Here is a 19,027-nt window from a genome sequence, read left to right on the forward strand (position 1 = left end):
ATGGAACTCAAACTTTTCATAAAAAATCTTATTATGATAAACGAAAATAAATAAAAACATCAACAATATAAACAAAAATGTATTTTTACATAGAAATTGATATCACAGTCTAAATAAATAATAGTGAGCCTTGTTTCGTGAAATAAATTACTAAGTTACTATATTAAATATCAACAGAATCTGTGTTTCTGAAGAATCTGTTTGGTAGATCACGGCATGAAAAAGTCAGATAATTAGACCGACTCGGTAAACCTTTGACAAATATGGGTAGATAGAGAATGGTGCTCCATATAACTGTTCCTTGGACTCTTATAAAACTACATGTATTTGATAATACTGTTTCAATTCATGTTATTAATACTGTCGTGGTGTATTCGATACCATGGGGGATAACTCCTTCTGGTAAAGATATCTGGTATTAGTTCTAGGATCTTCCTATCTTGATTCCAACAGATTTGGTCCTGTAAAGATAACCAAAAGTTGTAGGTTTTAGATTCGATAGTAGTCTTACTGCAAGAAATTGGCAAAGATGCTCTAGAACTAATGTGTTTCATTTGTCCCATGATCTGGTTCTCGAAAATAATATGTTGTTTTCAAATATATAGCATAATGTGCGGAATTGTGGAAAAGAAGTGGTCTCTGAATACTACGATGCTCATGACTCGTTCTTAACTTGTAAACCCACTCAAGTGGACGTACCATTCATGTTTTCGGGTTTGATATAATCTGTCATGGCTGTTGTCATCATAGTGGACTCTGAAATAGAAAAAAGCGGGAAAATGTAAGATTAAAAAGGGAAGTAACTATGTACATAATATAAAGTGTAAGAAATAGGTAGCTAATGTGTCCGCACCGATTCCAATCTCAAATAATTCGAAAAGTTTATTTCTCGCCGCGCCAAACGCTTTCTGACAGATTGATATACCGTTATTCAAAACAGGTACCGAATGTACCGAATTCAAAACATGTAGTCCATAAACCAGCAACAGATAATAATTGTTTTACTTTTCCTGAATGGTTTCGTACTTACTGGACTTAGGTACTGTGTGAAATAGATGAGATTTTTCTAAAGGTTCTGAGAAAATTGTATTCACTTGATCAATTCGTCTCAGTTGATCTTCAGTATATCTAAAATACAACAAAATAATATCAAAGGTGTAAGGTAGATTCTTTGATTAGATTTGAAGGGGTTACTTCCCTTGGATTATAGTAATCTAAATTCAATCTCCAACGTAAATTGGTTCACAATCCCAGGAACGGCATGGAGCATTGGTAATGTCTCACGACAATATTGGACGAAATCAAATACCCTGATGCCCTATTCTCGTCTGAATTATTTTATGGCGTAAACCGAAAGTTGACCGCCGAATCTGTTGTATCGATAAATGAATACACCCGGATTCCCAAATTTCCGCACCAGGAAATGAAACATAACATTATTGAAATATAGCTCTTGATTCTCATTTGCATATTTAATTTTCAGTGGTATTTAAGGACACATCAAACCTTACAAGTTTTGACTATTTGCAGAACGCAATCTCAGTTTCTAATCTTACCTTCTTGTGTTCAAAGGGACATAATCAGATCTCATAACAGAAGTTTCAAATGGCGACTGGTTACTCTCGAAGATCTCACTTCGATACAGATTCCTGGCTCTCAGAGATTCCTTGGTATTTCTAACATAAGGATCGTTCGGTCTGTAGTCTTGTGTATTCTGACTGATTGACAAATGGCTGAATTTCTTTTCAGGAATTATTTCAGTTGTTCCTGCTGGTCTCATCTGGTGGAGTTCTTGGTGACCTGTGAATATAGAAGTGTACCGTAAAATGGAAAACAGAAATGTATTAGGCCTACTACAGGTGCAGAATAATGCTGTTACATTAGGAAGACGATCTATATGTGCACAATTTTGAAAATCGAATACAAATGATTACTGGTGTTTGTGTAAGCAGACACGTGTACATTAGTGGAAGATCCTTTGATATGACACTTTGTAGCTTTTGACACCAATCTTCATTGAGATTTTTTGAGATACCGCAATCTGTAGTACGTTGGAGTGCTTCTCCTGTAGAACAAGACCCCACGTCGTGCGTACTACGTCGTGCTACAGAGGACCAGTTTATAAATATTATTTTACAGTGTTCCAGTAAGTGTAAGTTTACCTGTATATCGGGCTCTGTTTTCTGTGGTGAGATCAGGGGTGAGATTGGGTACCCCCACAGTAAAATGGGTGTCTCTGTTTAACTCCACACCTTTTCTGATATTAAACTCTTTAGATTTTAATCTCTGTAGAGCGTCAATTCCTGACATTAACGTGCCATTAAATGTCGACTGAAATAAAAGACAAATCAAGCATTTAGTCTAAAAGACTTCACGAAACAACAATATTTAAATTCTATTTAAGAGTAGAAAGTATAGCAAAATAAGACAGTATTTGTAGAAAAACTGATCATAATAACTCAATAAAGATTGGCTGTATTAGCTGCAAAAGGAACCAGACCTTATGCCATATACGCAAAAGGACCCCGTTTGATAGTGACCAAAATTTCTATAAACATTGGATATTAACTCTTTATTCATAGGCAACATTTCATTTAAAAAATCTCCCTTTATTATATTTGAAAATCTCCTAAATTTAGACAGTCCTTACTCTAGCTTCTGTGTCTCGTGTACCTTTACCAGAATAAGGTAGAGCGTCGTTGGCCTTGAGGAAATCAAACTGGACTGGTGGCGCCCTCTGTGGTTTCATTGGCCGCCATGATGGTGGCGGTTTCTTGTAGTCACCATGAGCTACTGTAAAATAGAAAAGATTTGTGATAAATAACAAGAAAAAGCCAAACTGAGACGGAGAGGCGAGGTTACCAATACAGTTTTTTTTTTCTGGTGGTTTATAAAATCCTAACTTTGGTTCGTCCAAAGATAAGACATTCTTATTGAAAATTAGCGGATTCTTATCTGGTAACCACTGGTTGTGACTTCAAATTATGTTACATGATATTCTCACCCTAATGCCTCTTCCAAACACCAAATGTGTCTTGATACTACTCAGCGTATCTGGACATGCTGTCTTCTCGATGTTCTATACAGGTCCTAGATTCGAGTTTTTAGTCGGCATGGAGCTGTTGTTACGAGTATGGCCTTATACTTACATGAAATCTGTCTGTCTGGGGTTGGCCTGTGATCTTCAGTATAGAAGTTAACATTGTTACCGTCTCTCTTCTCCATATTGTTAACAGCTTCTGTTTTACCATTCCATTGCTGGCAAAATTAATAATAAACATTACTTCGTATATACCATTCAATCCAATTTCAGATTGAGTTGCTGATGTTAAGTGCCATATCACCAAGGTTTAGAAGTAGCATTTTAGCCAATGACAAAGTTATACAAACGTGAATATGCCCACTTTATCAGTTTTAATCTCTTAAATTCTGTTTAACAGAATCAAACTAAACGTTGAAGTCACTTTTACCCAAACAGGAGTTGTTTTTGGAAAGTCCTACAATCTTTCTGGTCGAAGTAAAAGAAACGTTGATCTTACCAATTTTTCTTCGACAGGTTTTTGAGAGAAGTCAACACTATGTGTTGTTTTACCGAAATTAGAAAATACGGGATCGTTTTGGATAACCTACAAGAATAATATAAAATACATGATAAGAGGTAGTACTAAATATTCAAGTTTTCAAGGGGAAAGGTTTCAGAGTGGCAATTCAACTAAGTATGGAAAGATCAAAGATACCAAAAATTGTTCCTTATTCAAGCAAAAAATGGCAGCTTGTTGCGCTAATAACATCCCGACAAATGTCTGGCCCTGCCCATTCGGACATGATATACATGATATAGTTACGATCAGGGTCAATAAATTTTTTCGAGGAGGGGGAATGCCCCCTTGTAGCTACGGGCCTGCACCCCGCTACATTAAATCTACAAAGTTAATCAAGTCTTACCTTGCCTGCTGAAGGTGTTTTATAAAACTGTGGTCGAGCTCTAGGTTGTTTAGCAGCTAGTAGAAAGTCTTTAGAATACAGAGATTCGGTAGTCCTTTCATCTGCACCGAACTGAAAAACAGACAGCACGATATAGATAAACGTATTTTGAATGTAACATACAGGTGAGCTCAAGTCGACTGGCGATTCAAAGCATTTCATCGGATTCAAAGCAAATTGCCGACAGTCGTTGGTCTCAGATTCCGCCAGTGGCAAGGTTAATCATTTCAATTTTGTAGAAACGCCAGCTAGCTGTAGCATGTGGAAATGCAAAAGAGTGATTAAGACGTAATTAGCTATGTGTACAAAGAGCTGACATCTCTCGTGGCAGAGAGGCATCAGGTGTTTCGGAGGGATTAACATGTCCTGTCGCGCTAGTGATACCCGGCAAAGTAACATTCACAAGGCTATATAACTTACTTGAAAGTGAGCATTTTCCTGGTCTAATCGACTTCCCTTAGCATCTGAAAAGAGAAAAAAGAAACCGTTAATATAATGAAAACAGTCGTGTCCTAAACATTGTTGGGTGCGGTCACGTTAATAATACGTACGGCAACCTTGGTGCGAAACTATCATATCCAACTAGCCATCAGATTTGTCGTGGAATATTTTCTGAGGTTATAATGCAACGGGACATCTAGCTCCTGATGAAAGTGGCCTAAATATGAGTACCTGATCTGTTGATTTATCTTACCTTCTCGGACTCGAGGAACAGTATTTTCCTGGGCATATTTCGACAGTAAGTTTTCTTCAATGTCAAGTTTCATAGTAGGATCTCTGAAACGATAAATATACATAGTGTTACCCTGCTATTTGTACAAAGCGAAAAGATTTATTGACATCTCCGGACTATTAAGACATCTCCGTGGGTCTGGTCTGATAGTCGACGCTTGTCGAATATCGTCATCCTGATCTATCCTGCATAATCCGAATCAAATCATCGCCTTTGAACATACATTTAAACATCTCGGGAAAAGAAGATCTCCTTGGGTCTACTCGACTATTTTCATAGTCTTCATCACCGTCTATCCAGGATTATCCAAACGTTATTAAAATCAGAAAATTGTTCTAAAAAGTATATTTGATACTTACTCTTTTTGTTTTAAATTGAATGTGACATGTTCACCCGGCGCTCTCGTTCTGGGGCCATAATCAGTCATATTGTTTGTTTTAAAATCGCCGCCTGAAAAAGAGTAGTAATGAAATATGATATGCGTCTAATAAATAGTGCGTATTATATTCAGGAATATATAGTTGTGATTAAGAGAATATACACAATGAATAATACAAAATAAAACACAAAGAACCATGAAATAGAGTGTGAATCTTGACTATTGCTGCGTATTGAATGATGAACAGACAAAGAAACATAGAACACCATAAGACACCACATATTCGTCTTATACATAGACGCGGCTTGTATTGATGAATATATAAGTAATGCAATCTGCAAACTCTCTGTCAGGGATGTTGACATGGCCAGATTTGATTTTAAAATGTAAGTAAACTATAAAACAAAATTCACCACAATAAGGTCTTTGTCCTTTTGGATACAATAGAGCGTTATACCTAAGCTTCTGTCCAGGCGAATATGATGTAATCATAAGATTGGTTGTACATCTTACTTACAGATATTGTCGTAGTCTCCGGCTCTGAAAACGTGTGACGAGTTTTTCTCTGAGGACAGGTTATTACTGGGTACTGAAAGTGGAACTCGAGATTTTAAATAATTCTCGTGGTAACTACTCTGGTGCTCGCTGGATAATTTACTGAAAGATATAAACAAATATCAAGATAACAAAATTGGATAATTTTGTGATGTTATAGACACATACTGAATACTAAAACAGATAGCAAAACAGGATATTTACCGAAAAAATATACCTAAATAGGCTGAATATGTTCGTGGGTAGTGGAATTGGATAGTTGACAAATAAATGAACAATTCAGTCTATAAATACAATAGATCCAGATTTAAAAATCCTCAATACAGTATCCGTTAAAGAAACCACTATACTATGCACGTACCCTAGCCAAGCATTTAGTGTCTCTCTTAAGAATATTTATCCGAATCTCCGAGAAAAGCAAATTTTAAAAGAGAACTTCTAATTAGAATATTCGAAAACCTGCACTGTAATCGCTTCACATCTTATTTATCGTTCCGTATTCTACATATTAAAAAGGTTCTCAGTCAATCACAAGGCAATGTTTAAAGATGTAAACTATTAACTATCAGGATGGTTTGATGTCTGCCAATAAAAACTCTAATTGTATTAATTATTGATGGACAACTTTGTTAAGCGCATGCAATGTACTATACCAATTCCGTTATTCCAATGCCCGCAAATTTATCGCCGGTTTTGTTTGAACCACGTTCCTATACTTTTAGTTGCATCCATTAGTCTTATTTGGTTTATATACTTGCGGATGCAATGTTACTCAGGTTTGGAAAAGATGTCATCTAAATATTGTTATGTTCCAATTTTGCCAATCCTGTAGAAATATGTATATAAAAACGGGTGCAATCAAAGAGCGCTAATCTTTCAAAAAATGTCTGAGAGAAAAATTCTTTTCCGTGGCAGAATGGTCAAATGTTGTAGGTGTAGGGAATCTTGTCAATAGTTAGTAACGGTATCTAAAAACATCTCATTAAGTTCGACGACTAATAATTATTTAATAATACAACTGTAATCAATTATTTACCCGTGACCTTGGCATAACAACATTTCAGACTTACAGATTAAATCTTACAGTGAAAGAGAGTGGTGGGTTTCAGAATGGTTGGGTTTATCTTGTTTGAACCGTGAACTAGTTTTTTATGCACATACATGATCTATTTTGTGATCTGCGTTTATTCTACCAATTAAAAAATGACTCAAAATTGTACTATAATAATATGTATATGTTTGACCTAATTTGAAAGAAGGTTTTCTTTGTCCAAATCAACCTATCTATAATATGCACGTACATGACCTAATTTGAGATAAGATGAATTCCTTACCCAGGTTTATCTGTACCAAGAACTATACTGGTGTTTCGTTGTTTGTGGAAGATCTCGGGATCCAGAGGAAGCTGCATTTTAGACGTATTGACTTTAGGATAGACCGGGGCATTGAGACTCCCTTCCTGTAAATAGATACATCAATATATCGTCATTAGCATGTCGTAAGGGATGCTGGGTTGGCCAATCCAAAATCAGAGTCAGAGACAGGTGGGAACGAGATGTCTGATTTGCATGAGATAAGTTTATAAGTTTTCCGTACAGGATAAATTCTTAAAGGGCTCAATATGACCATTAATATCAAATTATCCAGTCCTCTTTTAGTCCACCTTCCAATATTTATCTAATGAGATTTTTATTTTCCACTTACCGTGTTCATATACTGATTATAATATTCTGATTTTCCTAAATTCTGTTCTCCAATATATTGAGGTGCCATATCCTGTAAAGATGATAAGAATTTATATATAGTTATGTCCATAAAGCCAGTCTTAAGCTGCCAACGCAATTCCGATTTTGGAATTCAAATTCATATCGAAATAAGGGCTAGGATAGCTTGTATACCAGTATAAGGTCATTGAGGTAAAAAAACTCTGGAAACTAGTAATGCACGGGTTGCTCAAGTTTTGTTCTATGCCTTTCGGTCATTTAGATTCTATAGTTTTAAATACTATGTAAATGTTCTTAAAAAATTGCAGATATAAAATAAAATAATAAAAGCTTACGGGCCAGTTAACTGTTCTATCTATTTCACAAGGTACAGCTCGTACATGACCGTCTTTACTGTTAAAATCGGCATGAGAGAGACTAGTTTGGTAGTTAGATGATTCTACTGGTTCGTTTGCAGCCAGTTCAAAATGGTGGTCCAACTGAAATAGATGACAAAATAGATGAGATGATAAAGTTATCAAGTAATTTACATATTTCAGATATGGTACTCAGGTTCAAAAGGAAGAAAGAAGCAGGATAGTAGAATCGCAGCTTAGGTTTATGAGAGCTCTTTCAACAAACTTGTCATCGGCCAAACCTCTTGGCATTGATCTTTCAGGAATAATCCACGATCATTTACAGTGACTGAAATAATCAGAAAAGATGACTAATTCAAGGTCACTAGAATTTCAAACGCCGATAGAGTTAAGAATTACAACCACACTTTTTTTGGAATCGTTCTAACTGACTTCATTCCGTCATCAGACACTGAAGCACGGTGACATCATGTGACCTGGTGATACTAGGTCCATAATTATCTGGAGAGCTATTTTGTCAGAAATGACACACCTTGTTGTAAAATGTGTCATATAAAAAGAAAAAGTTACCTGTGTTTTTGGAACGCTCTTGCATCCCTCTGCTAATGATTGTCCCTGTAAAGATAAATACGAAATAAAGACGAAATGCATAATATAGCATTTAACTGTGGTCTGGAATATCAACTATACATACAGAGGTTATTTCCCATAGCTGGAATAGTGACTTTTGTAGTAAATCATTTAGACAATTCGTTTATATGCAAATCGTGTAATTGTATGTAATAATATTGAATGTTCGCGTCATCTTTCAAAGAAATGGAAAGGATTACTGAGCAATAACTAAAGACGTGTTTTTTGTTTTTTGACTTGGTGGTTTTCTGTCCATTCATGGAAAAATGGTTACATTTACACTACAACAAACCAAGACCCCGTGTGCAGCAGTTTTTATCCTTCGATAGTTGGAAATTGAAATTTATTGGGTGATTAGGACTGTCCTGGGGCACCATGGCTATGCTCATCTCTAATAGCCCTTTCATAGGCATATGAGCGTAAAATACCATTCCATCATCTACAAATCGTGAAGACTTACGGTAAAATCTGTAGCAGCACTGGTATTCCAAACTCCTTGTTTTAATTGGTTATTAGTCATGTTATAGTCGCCATCTTGTAATACCACCGACTTTGTCAGGTTGGCTTTCATAGTCTCCGCCTGGAAAGTTCTGGCCTTCCCGTACAGTTCTTCTCGTTTACCAGATACAGTCGGCATTTTTATATTCTGTATATGGAAAAAATTTTTTGGCTTAAAGAGGTTTTATCATTGCATTGTTCAGGACACCAAGTTATAACACGCATTTAAGCTTCCTGTAGTACTTCAGAGTCAAATCATGCGTTTAAAATAATATACTTGTGTGGGAGTTTGCTCTATCACGTTTTACAGTTCAATGTCAGTTTTTGGTAAAACTAATCGTTATGGAATTACAACGTTTGGTCCGTGCACAATTAATACATCGATGTGGTTAAAGATAATCGATGTGGTTAAAGATAATCGATGTGGTTAAAGATAATCGATGTGGTTAATGATACCGATGCTATACGGCTCGACTGAGTACAATAATATCACTATTAAATCTTCTTGAAGACAGATCTTTTATTCAAAACTTACATTTTATGTGGAATAATCCAATACAAAATCTAGTAATATCCCGTTACACTTAAATATCAATCTGAACTTGTGTTTAAATATGGTCCATCTTCTCCTGGTATACCCTGACGCTGATTGAGATCAAAACTAACTGTTAATATGAGAGTTAATACTTGTGTTTGTTGCTATAGGATTGATTTGAATGCTACAGATTAACGAATTAGTTAATCACACAATCGCATTGTAGAGTCAAAATACTAGATTACAGTTTTAACTCGAATACAAGATAATGTAGTTGCGCACAGTGTGTTTCTATAAGTTAGTACAAATTAAATAAATTACCATAGCTTATGAATACAATATAGTATAATTAACATGATGTGGTACGATTTCAGAGTATTAAGAGTAAAGAAGTCCATATAAACACCTATGTAAAGCAAAAAAAATGAAATGAAATGAATGGAGGTTTACGTCCTACTTTTCTGCACCATGTGGGCTAATGAAGACGGGCAACGCCATGAGGGAAATTATGCCAGGACAGCGGCATTAGCCTGCAACATAGAGTGCAAAACAATATACCGTGATTAGATTAAGTACTTAATCATTGCAGGATTATTCTATTAGAAAAACAAATCGGGGTATGATTTGGAATTCTTTTCCTTTCGAAACGTTTATACCTTATTTCTATCCTTTGTCTTATCCGTTTCCTTTTTATTCACATCTGTGATTCAACCTGGCATCCCTGTCTACAAATATTGGCCTTAGTGACTAGGTTTGTGATGTAGGGTAATATCAATATCGAAAACGCAATTATCTTTTGAAATATTCTCTTTTAAACTATATCTTTGAAATTTCATCTCATAGATATACATTTATTGAGTGCTAATTTGTTCAGAATAAATTCCGAGTGTGAAACCAAGACTGTTTCGATTGTTAATCAGTACCTATTGTTATTATATAATATATTGACTGGATTATTCACGACTTGTCAATAAATAACCTGATTGATATCATTGTCTCGAAACCTTTCATTTTCAACATACTTCTGTCCGCTCATTTAATATTTAATATTTATATTTAAGAGTCCCTTTATTGCGCAGTGGATAGCATTACTGAACTCTAATATACTTCATGTTGGAATCATTCCCACCTCCCAATTCTATAATTCTTAGATATATAAGTAGTAGGATATATGGTTCTTTTCAATAACAAATTTGACAAATACGATCTCCTTGATGGTGTTACCGCAAGCCTCTTGGATAACTTGAAATTCTGAAGTCAAAAACCTAGAAAGAGTTGATGTATAGATCAAAACACTTACTTTTTACCACAGGTTTAATTTAACTGAAATCAAGTTAGCAACACGCAATCGTCAGATCAGTCTAAGGAAGTTAACAAGTTATTGTTTTGTTGGAAATATGTTCGATTGATTGAATAAAGGCCTAATTATCGATTTCTGAACTAACAGAACATGTGCACGTGTACCTTAGAATTTTATAAGATATTCTGGAAGTTAAGAAAATTCCAGAGCCGTGTTGGTTAAATCAGACTTTACAATAATAAAAAGTAATCATACTAATCCGGGGATCCAAGAGATCCAAGAGATCCAAGAGATTCAAGGATGTACATAGTTGACTGAAGATAACAAATAGAATGGAATCTAGGAAAACAATGGCAGGGCAGCAACACCAATTTACCTACTGACACTCTAATTTTAATTTCAAAGCTATATAGGCAAAAGAATTTGAAAATATTGTCCGGTTCAAAAAATAGCTTTTGCACACCTATGAAGTAGAACAAAAGCGACCTGGGTTCCTACTAATGAATTAGAAAAATGTTTGACGTGGAAAATCTCTCGGAAAATATAGATGGAAATCAAGGTCGACCTTCCTTGGTCGTTATCAAGGAGCATAATGAAACCCCTTTGATCGTTATCAGAGCCGTATTGATCATTATAATCACACTTAATAGTGGTCTGGGTGAAAGTTGGTACTGTAGTATTTAGCTGTGGTCTGTTTTCAACTCTTTTATTGAGGAGTTACGTTTGGTATTTTAGCCGCATCTACCATTAACCAAATTATCTCTTAATATTTTTTTTTAATTTTTAGGTAGCTTAAACCAATTTCAAATTAAATTCGAATTTTCATATAAATATTTTTTTCTACATTTTGAGTTTTCAATAAATGACAGACATTTAAAAGATTTTCGATTTAAAGAATTTGTTCATTGCTGTAAGCGATTAGAATATTAATGATGGCGGACAAAAGCGATGTTGTTGAACCAACGTCGGAAGAAAACGTTGTTTCTTATGAAGCAATAATGGAAACCGAGCTATCAACTAATACAGCAGTAGACCAAAGTAGCCAGGAAGCCAAAAATGCAGAATCTAAGAATGACACGGAATTTGTCAAGCCAACTATTCAGTTTAAAATGCCCGGAAAGGCACCCCTTATTTCCCCAATAACAAATATTGATAAAAACAACAAAAAAGCTGAAACGAAATCAAATGAAAAACAGATCAAACCCCCTCAACCACCAAAACCGAAAGTCTCCAATGCTTCTCCTGCAGAGAAACTACAACAGTCGACAAGTTACATTTCCTTATAAGGAGCCAAGCTGGAGTGGCTTGCCAGGAGAAGGTTATTCATTTGAAGTTTTAAAAAATGGTGCTATCATTGAAAATGTTGAATTGAAAGGCAAAGCATTCTATGTTTTTGGACGTTTACCTAGTTGTGATGTAACTATGGAGCACCCATCTTTGTCCCGATATCATGCAGTTGTACAGTTTTGTAAGAATCCTGAAGAAAGTGTCTCTGAATCCGGTTGGTATTTGTATGATTTAGACAGTACTCATGGAACATGGTTGAATAAAAATAAAGTGAAGCCAAATGTGTATCATAGAATCAGAGTTGGTCATGTGGTGAAATTTGGTGGAAGTACAAGACTTCACATTCTACAGGTTTGTCTACTTATGTTATATGACAGGCTTTATTATATATAAATCCATAAGATTTTTTTGAGACTCAACTTAAACAGGTCTAAGGTCAAATTAAGGTGTATTATCAAATCAAATAGCCAACTCTGTATGAGCCTAAGTGTTTTCAGTCTGTAAAAGATACCAGTATGTGTGGTATTTGGTAAATCCTAACAGATGGATTAACTATCAAACATCTAACCAGTAATAGTAACTTGTGTTCTGTTATTTTTTCAGGGTCCCGAAACAGACCAAGAAGAAGAGTCTGAATTATCAATAACAGAAATAAAACAACAGAGAGAAAAACAGAAACGTGAAGCGGAAGTCTTAAGACTGGCTGAAGCAGAACAAAATGAGAGAGTTCGACAACAAATGACAGGAGATGATGGTTGCTCCTGGGGCATGGGTTAGTTAATTGCAATAGTTTGGCTGAGGCTTGTTGTATTTTTGCCTACTATGATATGCACTATGTTTTCAATCCAATGTTCTCCCAAAACGATAATTGACTTATTGGCAGTATTGGTTTAAGTTGATATCACAATATCTTGTCATTAATATATCACGATAACGATTGCAGATCTTATCTTGAGACTGGTTAATCTCAGACCCTACCTCTAGACCAGGTTTGCTAGAGCTTGGCAACAGCAGACTTCCATCTTCATCTCTACATGGTAATCATCAGAATTGTTCATATGGCATCATACATAGTTACATACCTGCTAATTTAGTTGTCTAACAATTGTTCATTAACTGAAGCTCTGATGCAATCAAGCTGCCTATATATAGAAATCATGCCTGTTGTTTCCATACAGTTCCTATAAGAAAGGAATGTTTTTATTTCCAGGAGATGATGCTGAAGAAGAAGTAGAAGAAGGGGAGACAATTTCTCTCAAACCTGAAAATGAAGAGTTATATATTGATGATCCTAAAAAAGCTTTAAAAGGATTTTATGAAAGAGAAGGTGAGTATTAAGATTAACAACTTGAAGCTAACAGCTATTATATCACAATATGCAAAATCATGAGCTTGTCAAAAATTACCATAGTGAATGTTGCTACTGAGACTCTTGAGAAAAGACCTGATGCCACACTTCATCAGTGTTTCTCAACTCTGCATCTCCAAAGATATCTAAATTCATTAAGCTCCTTGTAGATAAATCATCTTTGAAATCTGACATAAATTATTTCAGGGTGTGATTTACCAGAGTATATTATAACTGATGGAGCACCTGGTAAATATAAATGTCGGGTTGAGTAAGTATCATCTTTTATTTCATTCTTTCTGTTACAAATATCTATTTTCCCTGATATTCTAGAAATGATTAATGACAAATTTCCCAATTAGCTTGTAGGGTGCAGTTTCACTTCACTTTATTGTCAATAAAAGGCTTAACATTTGGGTTACTTAAGGGCCTAGAGATATATCTATTTTCTGTAAAAACCCAATTCTAACTTGTATTTTTTAAAAGAGATATACACACTATTCTAAAGTCATGACCCTTCCCTTTTAGTCTACCAGTAGATGGTCAGAATGGAGAACCTCTAATAGCTGAAGTTATGATCTCTGGTAAGAAGAAAGAGGCAGTTGTAGCCTGTGCTTTAGAGGCTTGTAGACTACTAGATAGACATCAACTTTTACGTCAGGCCAAACATGGTATGTTAACATTTTTACAGCTTTTTGATTGTCACTATCACATGTTTGTTGTGTTTGGACTGCCTACAGTGCTGAGTGAACACACAAAAAAGAAATTTTCATCAGAAATATAGTCCCATCAAGGAAAGGATCAAATAGCATATTGCAATACATGATAATTACAAAAAATGATGCTTGAAGAGCTAGTGTGAATAGCTGTACATTTTGCCACTTTTGTTTTGCAAAAAAAATGGTGTATTGAATAATCTAACTGAAACTTTTTCTGATATCTGTAACATGCTTCTTATAAACTGTTGAATGTTTATATTTGCAGAAAGTCGTAAGAAGAAAGCCAAGAATTGGGAAGCTGATGATTTTTATGATAGTGATGAAGACACATTTTTAGATCGAACTGGTACAATAGAGAAGAAACGTACTAAACGTATGATACAAGCTGGGAAAGCAGATAATAAAGGAGATTCATATGACACATTGGTAAGTATCCAAAAACCATACTTATTTTTTTTTGAATTTATGTTGAGTGTTTATTGGAAAAAGAATATTTAAAGGATTTTAAAGAGGTTTTTAAACTTTAAAGGTGTTTCAGGGACACTGTCAGAATTGATTTGCAACATTCCAATTTTCAATCAGATGTCTGTGGTTCTTGCAATTTCACTTAAACTAAACTAAGCATTTTATGATGTCACTATCACAAGTCACAGTCTGATTGGCTATGAACATTGTGTTTCTCAGTTATGACTGGGATAAGGATACTTATAATACAAACTGTTATGGAAATGTGGAAATATGTGTTTATTTGTAGTTAGAGAAACATAAAGCAGTAATCAGTGAAATGGAAGAGATTGATGCTAAATTAGAACAGGCTAAAGCAGGTATATAAATAAAATATTAATAGTATGACAAACTTCTTCTTTTAAAACATTAATCACTAATTATATAGGGTTCATAGGAAAGGGTATCTGACCCCTTTCCCTTTATATTTGAACTTTGAGTTTATTAAGATTATAACAACAAAAGATACTTTGAAGATATTTATTACTTTCAATCTTTCAATGTTATTTTCACACTGTCATCAGGACTATTGAATAACATTCTGACATTGAAAGTAATAAACAAATATTCTTGAAAAATCTATCCATTAGAAAATTGTTCATTAAACACAAGAGTAAATCTGTACATACTGACACTGTATTTTGTAGAAGCTGCAGCATTTGATGGTGATGATGTGGATGCTCTAGATGCCTATATGTCAGCTATTAAAGCAGGGGTCATGGATACTAAAACTAAGATGAATTTAAAGCGAAGGTTGATAGTTTTACGTACTGAAGAAATGAGATATCGAAAACTAGTAAATATTGCTAAACCTGCTTCGTTACCAGAACTCAAACAGTGAGTTATTACCAAACGTTTCATATTGGTTCTTGATTGAGTTTATAATATGATTAAAAGGGCAGTGATATAGATATAGTATTTAAATCTGTTGCTAAATGCCTGTATTCCTTTCTTGATCTGCTACTTTCTGTTAATGACTCTTTTTTTTTAATTTATAATAGTGATAAATTTGATAATATGTCAACATAATTTTATTTCAGACCAGTATTAGAGAAGAAAGTGTCCACAGTACCTGTTGATAAAATGAAAGGTTTAACAGGACATAAACCTGTTAAGAAATCTCAACCAAAGGTAACCCATATTTGACTCAATAGTGTTTATCTTAGACCCTTGATGATAAGTGTTGTCAGGTTTGTTTTTGTGTTAGTACATGCATCAATCAAATATAGCAACTTATTTTTACTAGTTAATAGCACTTCTCTTGATAACGCTGCCTGTATGAGCATTAATACGTTGAGTTAATAAATGTCAGAAATAGTATATCCATATATCTTGTGCTTCATTAGTTAATAGCTGTCATGATTCAATCAAATTTTCTTGCAATTTCTTCAATTGCTCCGGCTTATGTTCAGATTTCAATTTGCCATATAGGACAAAATCTATTTTATGTTTTCTCTTAAAAATTTTCAAATTATGGGTCTTCCGGTTATAATAAGAAGGTCAATAACTATCCATTCAGGTTTTTATCTTTTAACTCTACAGGTTGCAAGTCGTGTGCCTGTCATCAGACAAGAGGGTGAGATGGAAGAGGAAGAGGAAGAATCAGAAGAAGAAAATGAAACTCCAGAAAAATCAGACAAAATTAAAAACATTCCAAAACCTCCCCCACGAAATTCTCAATCAGATAAAAGTGAAAAACAGAGTGACTCTAGTGATAAAGTTAAAACTAAATCTAATGTGAATACGTTATCTTCAGTGTTAGAACAATTACAGAATGAAATTCCTGATTCTGAAAAAGAAGGAATTTCTGATTCTGAAAGTAAAATTAAAGGTCCTGCTCCACCGCCTAATAAAGGTGAGATGTGCTTTGATTTGTCTATTTCTTTTGATTGCCGTCTAAGGAATCCTTTTGCCCCAAAAATTACACTTTCTCATGAGAGCATACTCTTCTGGTTTGGAAGATGTTTTGATGCTATATCTGCAATATGAACATGGTTTGCTCTGAATTTTCAATGTTACCATAGGACGGAAAAAGTGTCTGAATATTCTTTAAGGAATGAATTGAACTTAGTCTTAGTCTTATATTAAACAGACTATTGGTAAGAAACATTAGGCTACCAGCTAGTATACATGCTGTTATAGTATATTGTTATTGTGGTAAAATGTGGTATGTGGTACAAGTAGCATATATTTATTATCTGTATCAGGAGCAGAAAAGCAGGTTGTTAAGTCTATTTCATTTGATGTTTTTTTCAATCTATTTATAAAACAATAATTGTTCTATTATAGAGAAGAAAGGAAAGAAACGGGTATCTAATGAAGATATTAATATAGATATTAAAAAGAAGAAAGAGAGAAATAATATGGAGGTAGATTCTACTGATCCTGATTATGCTTCTTGGCTTCCACCAACAGGTAGGTACTCAGTTAGTTTGTATTGCTGTGATATAGGCAAAGTACAGTATCCATTCAGTATATGTTACTGTATCGATTATCTCCCTTGTTTATTTGCAGCTTCAGATAGTCAGTTGGAAAATTAGGAACCTACAAAGTATCCTGGGACCCCCTTTTCTGTCAAACTACATCAATCTGCTGTGACTTACTATTCTGAAATACTTTATCTAAGTTCATGCCATTGATCACTCAAAATTCCCTTCCTTCATTGCAAACTGCCTTGTATTATTCAATTCTACATGTTGATATTTATCGGATTAATGGTAGAGAGAGACACTCAACATTACATCACTGTGCATTGGATAAGTCTTATGCGGAGGCGAATTTGACCTTGTAATATCTGTTAAAACTTTCATAATTGGTTTTGAAAAATAATTTTCCTTTTTTCTCATTACAGGTCAAAGTGGAGATGGTAAAACTCATCTAAATGATAAATATGGTTATTGATCGTAAACAAAAATCTTGTATTTGTAAAAAAAATCTTTATATATATTGACTTCTTTTATTTTATTCCTCATATGAAATGACAGGACAGAATACATAACTAAAATATAAATTCTGAGGGCTTATACATGTATATCCACATTTATCAATACCTTGAAAACAGGCTGTAGTACTGTCAGTTAGAGTATGGGTATGACATCATTTGCCTGATAACCCTGTACAAATGATGGTCCTAGACTCTTATCTCAGTTGACCCAGCTGTAAATTGGTATAGACAAAAAAATATATTCAGTTGCCAGTTAAACCCCATTAATGTAGAATATTAATATTAACTCATATCATAATCTTACAATGAGTAGAATGTCAAGACTTTACCATTTTAGTAAATGCATAAGTGGAAGTAAATACCTCGTCTCTTTAACAACCCTCCCTCCGAAACTATTATTCCAATTCACTAGAAAGATTCCAAGATATTATCATAGACACATAGACAGCTAAGCATGTTAGGGGAATTTTTACAAATCGATATTATTATTGTTAAAACCTCGGACGATATTTGGTTGAGTGATTTAGCTTGATCATTTAATTCGATCTTGTCCTTTGTTTTCAAATATACAACGGGGAATACATAAGATTTCGCTTAAACTTGAATAATCGGTGCACATAAAGGGAGATAATTTGATGTGTCAGGGGAGGTAACTCGATTTTCTGTCAACCGGAAGTTTCTTTGATTGTTCGCGTAGGAATTCTATATTTCTTTAAAGGTTTCATTCCAATACCAATAGAGAAAATTTTTATGGTTTATTACAAACAAATGGCATTGTTCATGGAAACAAAATGTATTGATCAATGAATTGCTTAATCCATATAATTGACTTCGAAATCAAGTTAGAACTATATTTGGTTTCTATGACGGCGGATATGTTTACAATAGCTGTTGTTCGGCTCTTAAGAAACCTGTAAACAATCATTTCTCACGATTTTCTATGATTTAACAGTAAACTACTGTCGCAACACGAATTGTAACGGTGATTCAAGATGGAAAGTGGGGCAGGCGAAACATCTGATCTGCCGACAATTGAATTAAATCCTATAGATGCAACAGAAAGTAATGTGGGGAGTGCTGAAGACGGTGGGTCGGAAAATAATGAAAACGAAATCGGAGAAGGGGATGAATTGTCACCAGATGCAGAAGAATTGAAAGAAGAATTGGCTAAAATTGTTGTCCATACTCCAACTGTGGAAAAGTAAGTTATTAAACCGAACGAATGTTGGAATTACTACTTACCTTGCTGGGTGAAATGGCTCACATTTATTTACCATAAAGTAGCATATCTTAAGATATTTCATATTGCCCCATATATAGATATGTGCCTAAGGCCTAGGGTTTGAGTCTGTTATTTTCCGTATTGGTATTAAAAGCATTTGACCTTATTAATCATAAATTAATTACTTAGGTAATTAGACTGTATAATAGTACCATAGTTAACAGTTTCTTGCTTGGTCAATATTATTAGATTTAACAATGTTTCCTTTGCAGAGAAGAAGAAATTTTTGATACATCAGAGTTCACTGAA

The 19,027-nt window shown here is 34.4% G+C and overlaps 2 protein-coding genes across 2 annotated transcripts in view; one reads left to right on the forward strand and one right to left on the reverse strand.

The window, feature by feature from the left end:
• Window positions 1-8,998, reverse strand: part of LOTGIDRAFT_159893 (hypothetical protein) — a gene marked incomplete at both ends in the record, with an annotated part of 9,313 nt that extends 315 nt beyond the window's left edge. The window contains 17 exons of the mRNA XM_009054589.1: window positions 700-756; window positions 1,031-1,128; window positions 1,557-1,800; window positions 2,163-2,331; window positions 2,651-2,793; window positions 3,150-3,258; window positions 3,540-3,626; window positions 3,946-4,056; window positions 4,405-4,448; window positions 4,679-4,761; window positions 5,077-5,167; window positions 5,614-5,753; window positions 6,986-7,110; window positions 7,356-7,427; window positions 7,711-7,854; window positions 8,302-8,346; window positions 8,822-8,998. Coding sequence (XP_009052837.1) covers window positions 700-756; window positions 1,031-1,128; window positions 1,557-1,800; window positions 2,163-2,331; window positions 2,651-2,793; window positions 3,150-3,258; window positions 3,540-3,626; window positions 3,946-4,056; window positions 4,405-4,448; window positions 4,679-4,761; window positions 5,077-5,167; window positions 5,614-5,753; window positions 6,986-7,110; window positions 7,356-7,427; window positions 7,711-7,854; window positions 8,302-8,346; window positions 8,822-8,998 — 1,939 coding nt within the window. The remainder of the gene's footprint in view (window positions 1-699; window positions 757-1,030; window positions 1,129-1,556; window positions 1,801-2,162; window positions 2,332-2,650; window positions 2,794-3,149; window positions 3,259-3,539; window positions 3,627-3,945; window positions 4,057-4,404; window positions 4,449-4,678; window positions 4,762-5,076; window positions 5,168-5,613; window positions 5,754-6,985; window positions 7,111-7,355; window positions 7,428-7,710; window positions 7,855-8,301; window positions 8,347-8,821) is intronic.
• A 2,929-nt stretch (window positions 8,999-11,927) lies between these two features.
• Window positions 11,928-15,393, forward strand: LOTGIDRAFT_115736 (hypothetical protein; the record flags this gene model as incomplete). The annotated part of the gene is made up of 8 exons (XM_009054590.1): window positions 11,928-12,332; window positions 12,585-12,753; window positions 13,192-13,308; window positions 13,537-13,600; window positions 13,858-14,000; window positions 14,314-14,478; window positions 14,807-14,872; window positions 15,209-15,393. The coding sequence occupies 8 exons, from the start codon at window positions 11,928-11,930 to the stop codon at window positions 15,391-15,393; spliced, it is 1,314 nt and encodes a 437-aa protein (XP_009052838.1).
• Between the last annotated feature and the right edge of the window lie 3,634 nt (window positions 15,394-19,027).

This window comes from Lottia gigantea (assembly GCF_000327385.1).
Source record: "Lottia gigantea unplaced genomic scaffold LOTGIsca_22, whole genome shotgun sequence".
Taxonomy (NCBI): domain Eukaryota; kingdom Metazoa; phylum Mollusca; class Gastropoda; family Lottiidae; genus Lottia; species Lottia gigantea.